Source organism: Camponotus floridanus, unplaced genomic scaffold (assembly GCF_003227725.1).
Source record: "Camponotus floridanus strain SB8 unplaced genomic scaffold, Cflo_v7.5 scaffold4, whole genome shotgun sequence".
NCBI lineage: Eukaryota > Metazoa > Arthropoda > Insecta > Hymenoptera > Formicidae > Camponotus > Camponotus floridanus.
The window spans coordinates 3199831-3213592 of NW_020229547.1; the positions used below are offsets into that span (position 1 = coordinate 3199831).

At 34.2% G+C, this 13762-nt stretch overlaps 1 protein-coding gene across 3 annotated transcripts in view; it reads right to left on the reverse strand.

The window, feature by feature from the left end:
* Positions 1 to 13762, reverse strand: part of LOC105251768 (RING finger protein 44) — a 48715-nt gene that overhangs the window by 19853 nt on the left and 15100 nt on the right. Inside the window, exon 1 of one of the 3 annotated variants that reach the window (XM_011258755.3) lies at positions 12720 to 13331. The exons of 1 other annotated variant lie outside the window; for it this stretch is intronic. Coding sequence is in view for 1 of the 2 variants with exons in the window: in XM_011258757.3 (XP_011257059.1) it covers positions 12720 to 12751 (32 nt within the window). In the remaining variant the exon portion in view is untranslated. Of the gene's footprint in view, positions 1 to 12719; positions 13332 to 13762 lie in introns of those variants that run through there. One more of the 3 variants, XM_011258757.3, reaches the window with a different exon arrangement.

Genomic DNA, 13762 nt, shown 5'->3' on the forward strand with positions numbered 1-13762 from the left:
CGAAGAAGCACATATAAAATGGTAATATTAGTGGGAATTCGCCATTACTTGAATCTATTTATTCGTAAATTATTATCGATTTGAATAATGAAATTTGTTTTAAACCTCTCTTATTAAAAGACCAGTTTCTTATGTAAAAAGATGAGCTTATAAAAATTCGATGTTTTATAAAAAGTTAAGTTTTTCTATTAATTCAACAAAAGAGCTAATATATATAAGACAATCTCAAGAGAAAAAGTGTAATTTTTATCTTTCTTTTTAAATAAATTTAAAAGATTTTTCTGTACAGTTTTGTAATCTAAATTTATATATCGCTCGCCCATGTCTATAAATTAAATAAATCACACAGAAAAAATGTTAAATTTATTTAAACAGATGTTTAAAAATAAAAAGTTCAGAAGAGAGAAAGAAAGAGCAAGAGTGGAGGGGGAGAGAGAGAGAGAGTGTGTGTTACATCTCCATCTCTTTTCTATTTATTCCTTGTTGCTCCGATCCGCGATTCATATATTATCCTCATATTTCATCGTGTCACAATCCCAACAGCCAAGCGTGCGCGCGCGCGCCAACTATTTCGGCACGGATTCTAATACGGCCCGTGTAACATTCTATCAGCTTGAAATCCATCGACTCCTTCGAAATAGCGCTCTTGGTGCGTTCTCGGGCAGCTGCGTTTTCAATTTTCCGACGCACACAGCTGGCGGCCGATCTGACGCGAGTCGATCTCGGACCTTCTCAGACGTCGTCCTCTCGAAATCGAGCCCTCGAGAGAGAGGGAGAGAGAGAGAGAGAGAGGAACAAAAAGGTCGTTGGTCCCTGGGCCGGCTCGGACCGGAAGTTGGGCGGGGGGGCCCGGTTCGTCGAAGGTATACCCTCGACACAGCAGCGTTTCGACCTCCTCCCGAGTCCTCCAGGAATCGCCAAAGCCGAGAGAGGGCTCGAAGGAGCTCACTCTCTATCGATCCAAACCTCTTCGTATCACGAAACTGGCTGGCACCTCAGAGAGCTCGGGAGGAAGGGAGCCGCGGAATAGAAGGCGAGGAAGAGAGAGAAACAGGAAGAACGATGCCAAAAGAGTAATAGAGAAAGAGAGAGAGAGAGAGAGAGAGAGGCCCGCTTTGCTCCCTGAACGATAGTGATCCAATTACCGATTTCACGTTTCCTTCGTCGCATCAGTTTTTCTACTTTCCGTTGAACGCGCGTGTTAAACTTTCCATCTTTAATTAGAGAGAGAAATACATAGATGTTGCCAAGTAAGATAACGAATCTCTAAATGGGTTGCCATTATAATTGTGTGTGCTCGCCACAATTTCTACATTTTAGAAATCCAGAATGATACTCGTCTTCGTATAATATATTTTTCTGGTTGAAGTAAAATATCATTGGGGGAAATACGACGTATTGCGACAAAATTATCGAAATGAAATATTATTTTTTTTTCAATGCACGTGTAACACTTGAATAATGCTTTCTTAATTATATTTTTTAATCAGTTTTTTTTCATTTTTTTATCAATATCTTGATATTCAATGTGGTTTAATCATATGTTACACACACACATACAAAAAATACATACACACACACACACACACACACACACATATTTACGTGGAAAAAAAGAAAGTAATATAAATATAAATATTTTATAAATATATATAAATGCTGTATGTGTAAATAAATATCTTTATATAAATTTATAAAAATATTTATGTAACGCGAAAATTATTATTACTGTTTACTATATCATGCGATTTAATCACGATTCGTTGCACATTATTTCAACTAGAAAAAATTATATTACGTGCATGCATGCATTAATTATTTTACATCTTAACGAATATCGCGAGGTCAACTTAATTTTTATTTTTCAAAAACACCCCTTTAATCACGATTATCTTCTAAGACTGTATCGAGAAAAATATAGCGAACGTTTTCAAGGTAATATCATTAAAAATAAAAAAAGCATGTATCTTTGTACCTCAATCAAACTTTGAAACGCGACTATAGAGAACTTCAATATCAGTTTCAAATTCAAAGTTTATGAAATGGGAGAGATGCTTCTGGTCTATGAATGCCAGATCTAAAACAAGACTTGTACTAGCACTGCTTAGGCATCATATAGACTATACGTGGACTATACGTTTAATTAATTAATAGCGATATTGACGCAGGCGATTGCGTCGTGTGACCGAACGGCATGATCGACGACGATATACATGACACGCGATTCGTATAGTCGCATCTATAAGCGGGATTTCTCTGCAAAATATAACCGCAAAGTCCCTATAGTCCTACGGAAAAATATCGAGAAACACTGCTCCGATTATCGAGCCGAACGCGTTCGAGTCTTGCTCCGACTCTTCGAGCGAACTAGTCATACTCGGAAAGATTGTGGCTTCTCTTAGTCACGACTAGGCTGACTAAGAAATTCCCACGTAGCTCCGAATGGCTTCTCTTTGCGAAAGTGATTCTCGCGAAAATATGCGCGCGCTTCCTTTTTCGAAATTTTTGCGCATAAATTTCGCCGATCGATGTAATTTGTGTAAAATTGAACGTGTCTTTAAATGCAGGATGTTTATTCGAATCTTGAAAAAATTCCCCGAAAGTTTCCTGTTTTTCCAAACAGTTTCGTTTAAAATTTTAGATGAAGATAATATTTTAAAGATTTTTCAGTGCAATTTTGAAATAAGTTTTTTTTTAACATATGTGCTTTTTCATACTTTTCATTCATACGAAGGAAAAACACAGTGCTTAACCATTCAAGTTTTAAGTCACTAGTTTTGTAAATGTACTAAAAAGCCTGAATAGTTTTCGTAAGATCAATATTTTTCATTTCCATTTTTTATCATTAAAAATTACAATAAAGAATATGCATTATGTATATGTCAATATTTTGTTAGAGCATACCAAATACATAAATAGAGATAGATACGCATTTATGATATATATTTATATACATATTTATAATATAATTATAATATATTTTAAACACATATAATTTATAATTTGACTTATTGACAGATTACCGATTGCTTACAGCATAAGAACAAAATCATCAAAGAGAGAATTTAAAAAAAAATTCTCTGAATCTTAATAAAATTTTATGAGAATTCTCTGATTTTTTTAGATGCAAAAGAGAAATCTCTGAGAATTTTAGATCTTTCATGTTTTCCTGGAGAGTATGCATCCTATAAGTATACCTATACACGATATAAGAATAATACTAAATTAATAATGTCACTTGAAAAATGGAAAATTTTTTAGGAACTGAAGTGTCTCTTTGATAATATATAATTGACAAGAAAATTATATATTTCGATAAGAACGAGAGAGTGTGGTAATAAACCTAATTTTAACAAAATCGTTTCATCTCTGATTCTAATTCGAAAAATTAAATTTCTCCGGGAGATTTTTACATCGACAAGAGCAAAAATATAAAATATAAAAGTCTTCTTGATTTATTTACCTACGACCTGACGATTGCGCGTAACTTGGATATTCAACCGAAAAAATACTTTTTCGTCCTTTGAACGCATGATTGAAGCGACTTCCTTCTGCAGAAAGTTTCTGCGGATATCGAAGAGGCAGATAATTAAATTTTGGAAGTTAGAATTTTGAAAGATCGGGGCGAATCGGGTGCACATGAACATGTCCATACATATGTTTTTAATTTATCGTGTTGCATCAAATGAGTTGTTTGATATTTCTACTTTGAGGAAATTGAAGAAGCGCAACATTCTGCGATGCAATCAGTTACGGGATTCGTTGCTTCGGGAATTTAAAAGAAGTATTAAAATTTTTAATGCGAAAAGAACCGGTATGTCGATATATGTATCGCATTATCATGTTGAATAAATTATAAGAAATGTATATATCTTTTTAAATATCTTTTCAAGTATCTTTTTAATATATCTAGAGAGAGATTATTGATATATATATATATATATATATATATATATATATTTCATATATATATATTTCATCGTTATTATATTAAATTACATATAATAAACTTTGTATACATACTAAATTTTATATTAAATTACATATAATAAATTTTATATAATTATATATTATGTATTACTTTATATAATTATATATTAAATTTTATATCGCCGTTTAATTTTGCATTGAATTCGTATTTTATTCAATTTACGTGATTCGATTGTTTTATCACATTCTTCTTAAAAGAAGAATTAAGAAAATATTCCTATCGTTATGTCTTTTTTTATTTTCTCTCACTCAATGAGTATCATAGAAAAAGATATATAAAATTAAAATAAATGTAAAAAAGTGTGTAAAAACAAAAAATTTAATAATTCTCGTGAGATGCCATTCCGTGAGGAGTTCCACCTTCTGGAATAGTTCATTTGAAATATCTCGAGGTTAGTAAACAATGCGCGCGATGTTGATATCTAATCGCACAGAAATCGAACTAAATTGGCTTTTTGGGAGATTGTTTGAAAATCTTCCTCCTAGAAAACGTGAGACTCATCGACAAGAAACGAAACGCATCTTTCGTGATTCATCGTTGGTCATCGTTTAGATATTTTAGAAGAAAAGACCTTTGAATAGTCAGAATGGGGATTTATACCGTGGTAAATGGTGGATTTATGATTTATCCTAAAGATAAGTTGAATATTCTAGGTAGTCCTCGAGGAAGAAAAAGACATGGAGAATGAGAGAGAGAAAGAGAGAAGACGCTGGTTTCTCTTCGTCCTGCGCAACAAAAAAAAATATCGTCCACATCCACATCCCTTCCTAAGAAGCGTTTCTATATGAAAAGTTCTATTAACTCAGAACTTTTTCATCTGAAAAACATTGCGCATTAACGTAAGATGAAGACATGAAACGTGTTTCGAATGTAAAATATTTAAATAAATCGTGAAATATAAGAATATACAATTAACAATCATAAAATAAATATAATCTCTCGGGGAGATGTCTATTTAAATCTTATAAAAAAGTTGTCGGAAAATTCTCTGATCTTTCAAGCATGTTTAAGTTTCTTGATAAACAAAGAGAAAATATTATAAAAAAATGTTTTAATGAAACTCTCTAAAGTTCTCTGTATAATTTTTTTTATTGCATGTATTTGCTAATATTTTTTACTTACAGAAAATCGAAGAAAAAACGGGGCTTCTTAAGTATTAAATTTATAAATATATTTCTTTCAAGTATACTAGTATACTAGATTGATAAATATACTAAAAAAATGAATATAACTTTCATAAGATAAACTTTTTCATTTGCATAACATTTTCATTTTTTTATCACCAAAAATTATAATAAAGAATATATATACTACATAATTGTTTACTCAGTATTTTACTGAAATTGAATATATAAACAGAGATAGAGATATATATTTACAATATATTTTAAACGCATAATTCACTTGATCGACTGTTTACAATATGAGAGCAAAATTGTCAGTGAAAATGTTTTTTTTAATTTCTCGCGCGCGCGAGTTCTCCGATAAAAATTTATAAAAATTCCCCGATTTTTCCGGAAAAAAAGAAACCCCTAAGAATTCAATTCACATTTCCCATGATTTTCCAGAGGGTGGACACACACTCTATATATCGCTATACTATTTAACATTAAAATAATGTTTCTACAAAAATTCCCTGATTTTTCCAGGAAAAAGAGATCCCTGAAAAATTTCTGAAAAATTCCAAATTTCCCAGGGGATGGACACACACACACACACCTTTGTTACATACTATACTATTTAACATTCCAAATAATATTTCCATGAGTTACATATATCCTGCGTTCGTGCGCAAACCATCATGGATGTTTGGGAACGAGATGGAATTTATAACATTCAACTTTCTCAATTTTCATACGCGCGCGAATCGCGAGAGAGCTTTCCCGGTTTTGCTGAATATTAACCGCGGCTTCTCTCGACGGCGTTATTCGCGAGAGCGAAAGTGCTCAACAATTGCGACGTGTTCCGTGATTGTGCGAGGCTACGCAAGCTGGTGAATTGCGTCGCTCGTCCACGACTACAAGCACGTGTGCGAGGCTCGCTCTCTCGAGCGAATCGCCATGATCGCCTGTATTAATGCGAGGGCAACAAATGCAGAACAAATTTCAATGTACACCTTCGATCCGCGGAGAGAACAAGAGATTGAAAATGAAAATGAAAAATTTAGACGCACGTACGTTCGCCTGTTTGTACGCGTATCTATCGATGTGCTTTACAGAATCACACATACATTCCGTTGAAGTCATATTTCAGATACAACTGTCGATTGCTTATAGGTATTCGTCATTTTTATTTTCATTTATGTGAAAAGTGAAGAAGTTTAGACTGTCTATTTAAAAGTAAGAAATGTAAACTATAACAATAACTTTTTTATAATTTCATAGATAAATAATTTTAAATTAAATAACAGATAAATTATAGATAAGTTTACTCTTTTAGAGAGTTAATTTTTTTACAAACTAATAGTTACAGTATAATTTTGTAAAGAAAATCGAGCGTCTTTAGAAAAAAAAAATTATTCATATAATTGTTTATCATATAATTATTCATATAATTGTTTTTATATTATAAATTTAATCATATTATAAATTTCATTATCATCGAAAAGCTCGGTTGAAGAGCAACAGCGTTAAAATTCACGTCGAAATTGAAAATACGAGAACTATCGTTCTTGACAACGAATGGAAACGCCCTGCTTCTCATTTCCTTCTTCTTTCACGGGGAGATGAATCTCTCCCTCCGAATCTTTCAAAGATACAGAGAAGGATAGATCTCGAGAATAGTTCCTCAAAAAAAGGATCTACACTATTGTTAGCCATAAATTCTTGATCCAAAAGCTATCCATGTGTGGCGTAGCTATTATAGAACATATGCACCGATCGAGGTAGTCGACTCAACGATAGAGCACTTCTTGAAAAATTTAAAGAGAGAGAGAGAGAGAGAGAGAGAGACCTGTCTCCCCGATCACCACCTGCTCTCTCAGTACTATAAGACCTTCGTGAACATATGCCATGTCTGTGACGTACACTATTCTCGACCAGCTTGCATGTTTCGAGATCGAAGCACGAACCGTCCGCTCGGGCTCAAGGTAGTTGTCTAGTGAAAAATTAATTCCTTCGATATTTTTTCTCATTTTTTTTTCAACTCAATTTGCATATTAATGCAAATAGTACTGCAAACGAATAATGCAAATAAATATCTAAATATCTGTAATTAGAGGAAAAAAATTAACTGTCTTAAATATTTATATCATTTGAAAATATCATCATTAACACACGCGATGATTCATTTGCCAGTATGTATGCTGAATAATAAATAGGAATAATCAACATAATTTATTCTGAAATAAAAAAATCTATATTTATGATTATTTAAATATTATTAAATATTTCTTTTAGATTTTGTTCTCATACAACACATATTGTAATTTCATGTTCTTTTTTAATATCACATAGGATAGATTAAATTTAAGTTTTTCTTATGCCATACGAATTAAAATTTGTTAATAATATTACTAACAAACAATAGTTTCTGGCCGCATATAATTTTTATATCATTTTTATTCGCCATTATTTTTTGTCGAGAATATTAAATATATAATTTTCAAAAGAGATAATCAACGAATGTCGTCGAAACATTCATAAATCGTTCAAGATAAAAAAAATTTTAATAATAAAAATCGAATATTTCGCGTGCAAAGTAAATTTCCAACGCTTCTCTAGTCAAGTGTTTACAGGAAGACGACGTATCGCTGTTTGATCGCATCGTAATGAAATGCGGTTAGCCGTACTCGTAAATATGCAACATCTTGAGTGTCTTAGGTCGGAATAAATTTATATTTTATTCAAAAAAAGAGACAGCTTCAAATATATATATATATATAGTCTTCTTCCGGATCACGTGATTAAGATAATCGCAATGTCAAAGATAATATTGGCAATTCAAGCAAACTTTATCCTTTGCTCAAACTCATTTACGATATCAGCAACATGTTGCGATAATATTCAACGTAAATATCTAATATTAGAACAAAGGAATTTGTTTCTTCATTCAAAGAGTATTTTTTCGACATTAAATGATTAACGTATGCAGTGTACAAAGATATAGATTTGTATGTTATTTTCAATTAAAAGAACGTTCCTTCCACGTAGGAAGCACAAAGAGAGTCTGATTCTTTATAAAACTATCGATTCTTATCCTTTGTAAATAAAAATATGTCGAAAATAAATAATTTCCTACAACAATAAGCTATCTAGTAATTTTTATTTTTTATTTCAAATTATTAATTGAAAAGATTCTAAACAAAATGATCATTTTATGCTTCATATTTTTCGTGCGTAAGGATTATGACAAAGTTGCCCTCAACATTTCGATTTATCGTACATTTAAAAGTTTCCCGACTCACGCGCGCATCAAACGAAACTGAACGAAAAGTTATTTTTTTCATTCGAAACAAAGAGCTCCGAAAACGTTTCCTTCAGCGCCGCGGCAGAGAAGCGAAAGAACGTATTTAGTGGCACGAGAAACAAAAGTATAGCCGTAAGTTTCGGGATTGTGGGTGTGATAACGCTACGATGCGTTCAGGAAAAGAAGAAAGAGACATTGTTTATCGCAACGATATCGTATTTCTCCGGGTGGATGGCCGGATGGGCGCACCATGAATCGACGATAGCTTCGACAAAGGAGAGAAGGAGCAAACCGGGGTAACAGACGAGACGAGAGAAAGAGAGAGAACACACGTCGAAGACGAGACAAGGATGGAACGTACACACACGCGCGATACGTCATCGTGCTTCGCAGATCGTCCTAAAGTTACAAGACGAGGCTGCTCCAATTTGATTTGTCAATTATACGAAGGTGAATACATTATTACACAAAAAAAATGAATATAACGCGATCAAAATTATTGTTAATTAAAGTACACGTTTAACAGAAGTGAAAGAGGTCAGAGAATCGGTCGAAAATACCAGGCTCGACTCGGGAGAATCTTGAAAATGAAAATATCCTACAAGTGTCAAATCAATTTTCCTTCATTTCGCGGCCACGTTTCATTAAACCCTAATGATGTGGCGCGGAAAATTTAGATATTATCACACACACACACACACACACACACAGACACACACGACACGTGATAATATAAATGTGACCGGCGAGTGTTTGCATGACCGACGTCAGCAAAGTTCCGATCGCATAACCGACTCACTTATTCTATTTATTTATCGTGCATAAACGAGGAACATTAAAGCGCTCAAGAACGAGTCGCGAATCTAACTGAATATACATGCGCGCGTTCAATGTCGGACCTCGAAGACAATCTTCATTCCCATTTTACACCGGCGGTTCAAGCGCACGTTCAAAGCATTTAGATGGTGTTTATGCGTCTAGAAACTTTCCTCATAGATCCCAGTTACCTTTAATATATGTCGTGTGTAAATAAGTAATTATCATATATATGCATACGTCCATTTTTTTAACCCAAATAATCTCGATTTAATATTTTCATATTTTTTTAATGGATATGATAGTCGCGACGAATCTTTCAAAGACGTCATTTTAAAGAAGCTCATATTCGCATTGATAATAAATTTATCTGTCACGTAACTAATTCATAATAATCATAAGCAAGAATGTATTGTATTAATTGTATTATTTTTTCTTCTATATTTTTATTATTTTATAAATATTTCATTATCATATATATATATATATTTATATATATATATATATATATATATATATATATATTTTATATGAAATTTTATATATATTTCTTATATTTTTTTACTATATTATTATATTTATCGCCTTTATCATACTTATAATTTTAATTTAATTTAATATATTTGAAGATGAATTCCCAATAAAAAAAATTCGCATAAAAAAATATCAATATTTTTTAAAAATATATTATTATAGTTCTTCGATATCTAAAATTAAACATACATCTTCGTACGAAATACAAGTGTTTCACGCAACGAGCAATTAAATTTTATTTTCTGCTAGCTTGAGGAAGCTCGAGAATCGATCACGAGGAAAAGGAAAGATGATGCTCCAAAGAGTCACCGATGACATTTGCTATGTCAGCAAGACGTAAATATTTCATCAGACAATGCAAGAGTATTTTAAATGCAACGTCGATTTAAATGAAGATGCGATGCGATGCGATGCGAAAAATAAATACAATGCAAATCTGAAATACAATGCGTCTTGTACAGTCTTGTACAGTCTTGTACAGTCTCGTTTATGTATGTAAAAAAAAATATCTTCTAAGTTTAATTTCTTGTGTTCAACGCGAGATAGAATTTGTTTTATCTCCTGCGAGTGACGTAATTGTATTATTCTCATAAAAAAAATCACCTAAATGATTAAAACTCGATAATAATTAAAAAAAAACGTAAGAAAAAAAAGCGTGAAAGAATTAATTCGTAGGACGAATGGAAAATGTACTCTTTTGAATGTGTGTCCTCTTCGTTAAGTAACATTCGATATGCGTGAGAAATGCTATTTTCGTATCGCATTTTTCGTATCAGACCGAAACGTCTCGTCGAGAGTTTGTGAAAAAATTTTGTGAAATTTTTTTCTTACGAAATATACGTAGTTGGTTTTTATGAAAATGTCGAGATACGCGAACACTTTCAGAAAATCATTAAAGTTACTAAATAAACCGATAGAGACAAGAACAAATAATAAAAAAATTACATAAAACAAAAATCACTATAGAACATCTCCTATATGAGGAAAGATTAATTCTACTCTCATAAAGATATCTTACAATATCGCAATTATTTAAATATTAAAAAAAATCATTATTAATCATTAAAATAGAAATCTTTTTAAATAAAATTCTTGGAAAAGTGCAGAATAGCAAGTGCATAACAGCTTTTGTCAAAATGATATTCATCTTAAATTGCACTACATATATTCCTATCTTCCGTTAATTCTACTCATAAAGATATCTGACAATATCGCTATTATTAAAAAAAAATCATTATTTATAATTAAAATAAAAATTTTTTTAAGTAAAATTCTTGGAAAAGTGCAGAATAGCAAGTGCATAACAGCTTTTGTCAAAATGATATTAATCTTAAATTGCACTATATGTATTCCTATCATCCGTTAATTCTAGGACACTACGATAAGTATCGATTGAGTGGCCAAGTGCCATAGACGTAATTAATCGTATCGAAGAAAAAGGGGAGTTTGGCAAGTACACGATATCTATAGATACCAGCGATCTTAGAAATCACGAGTTAATCACGACGATAATGGACTCGATCATCGCGATGCTACAGAGACACGGGGAAGGGGGGAGGAGGCAAACGTTTCGTATAAATCGTCTCGTTCGTCGAATCGAGTAAACAACGCATGTTTTGCGCAGTTTCTACAGAGCGTCTCGGAATTTCAGCTCGTTCAAGCTCTCTTGATTTTCGTTACCTGTTTATATTTTTCGCTCTCAATCCAAGTTTACTAAGATTTGCTCGACCGCGAACACAAAGGTACAAGGGTAGGCTCGCTCGTTATCGGCGCAGAAAAGTGCTTTGGTTCGGGCAAAACACAAGTGTCTCGTCTTGAATACCGCCAGCTGCGAGTCTACAGATCGCCAACGGGAAAAGACTCCTTGGCACTCGTTTGTATCGCGGAGCTAACCGTGGTCGACGATGACAATCGACAGTAACCACGACAATGACGATGACGACGACACGACGACAACAAACGTCTGAGATGGCAAAACTTTCGGCGCGATATCTCGCGATTAAACGATATATTTATCTATTTATTTATTTATTTATTTATTCATTAAATTTTATTTAATAATTTATTTATTAATTAAATTAATTAAATTTATTATTTGTTTATTTATTATTTATTTATTTATTAAAAACGAGAAAGAAAAGTTCTGTAATAAACAATAAAGAAGAAATACATTTAAAGAAGGTGATTAGAAGAAAATTAAATTTTGAAAAATCCGAAAGATGGAATTGGATGGACTGTCAAATTTAAATATCTGAATCCCTCGGCGTGCGAGACATTTGGACTTGGCGATCGGACAAGATTAACGCAAATGAAAAGCATTGGTTAAGAGAGTGTGTCGGAAAAGCAACGAATAAGTAAATAAATAAATATATATGCGTGTATGTGTGTGTCGCGCGCGCACGCGCGCGATAAAGGAACGTGGATGAAAAAAAAAACAAAGGATAGGAAGAAGGTGAAACGTAGATTTCGACTCTCTCCGCGGCCTCGGCGAGCACGAACGTTACACACATACACACACACAAACGCACAAATACACACACACACACATACATACACACACACACACACACACACACACACACACATACACACGCGACGAAAGTCCATTTCCGCCGTGCGTTCCACGGCATACGAAATGCCCGCCGCCGCCGTCGACGTCGTCGCCGGAGGGGCGTATCGATTCGGACAAAACAATTGTGGCCAAGTCGTGGCCGTCGTTCCCGAGTCACACTCGGTTACGCACTCGAGGTGCTCGTGTAAGGCAGCCTTCGCCTTTAGTCGCCGCCCGTCGTCCTCGTCGCGTCGTCATCGTCGTCATCTGTCTCTTTCTCTCTCTCTCCCTCTCTCTCTCTCTCTCTCTCTCTCTCTCTCTCTCTCTCTCTCGCTCGCTCGCTCGCTCGCTCGCGATCGCGATCGCGATCGCGCGAGGGCAAGAGGGATTACGAATGTGTTATAGTTTGTATTCTCCTACCGTATGGGGTAACACTCCCGCGTCGCTGTCATGCCTCCGGATGGTGCGTGCGTGTGCGTGCGCGCGCGCGCGCGCGTCTCTCGCTCGCCGTGTATTTATATAGAAGGCGGGTGCGTGTGCGTTTATGTGTGTGTGTGTACACGAGAGCAGAAGCCACGACGAGAATCGAAAGCAGAGACGGAAACGTAGTATACGACACACGCCGATACAGACACACGCACACACACACACACACACACAGCGATCGGTAAACGTACGGGATCGCACTCGCGTGCACGCACTCTTGTGTACCGCTGACACACAGATACACATGTACACTCTCCCTCTCTTTCTCTCTATAGGGCGCGTATCACTCGCGACTTGAAGGAACGAGACACGAGGACGAGTCTTCTCGCGCGACACTTGCCTCGACGGCGGCGCACCACGAACTGAACCGAACGGAGCAAGCAGAAAGGATTGCGGAGGGGTGGGGGGAAGGTGGAGATGGTCGTCCGCGAGGTAGGGGAAACTACTATAGGCGATGACGGTGGTGGGGCGAGGAAAAGACGTATCGCAGGTGCGGACGTATCGCGTCAAGTGCCACGTCAAGTTCGAACTCGGAGCAACTATGATAAATACTATGCGATAAATAAATCATGTATATGAATACAATAAAATAAAATAATATGTAAAATGAATAAAATAAAATGTAAATAATGTATAATGGCAAGTAAAGTATGAAATGGTAAAGTATGAAATAAAATTAATGAGATATAAATAAATAAAAATATAATAAATAAAATAATATATAATAAATGAAACGAGAATGAATTTAGATTTAACAATGATGTTGTCCCTTTACAAATAATCGATAGAACAAAATAGACATGTAAAAGAATAGAGAAGAACGAGAAGCAAATTACAACTCGTATTCTCGTTTTAAAAGTGCAAAAAAATTCGAGCGACGATTTATTAATTCCCTCCTTCTGCAAATAAATAAATAATAACAAGTAAATAATATGTAATAATAATATAATATGTAAAATAAAATAAAATGAGATATA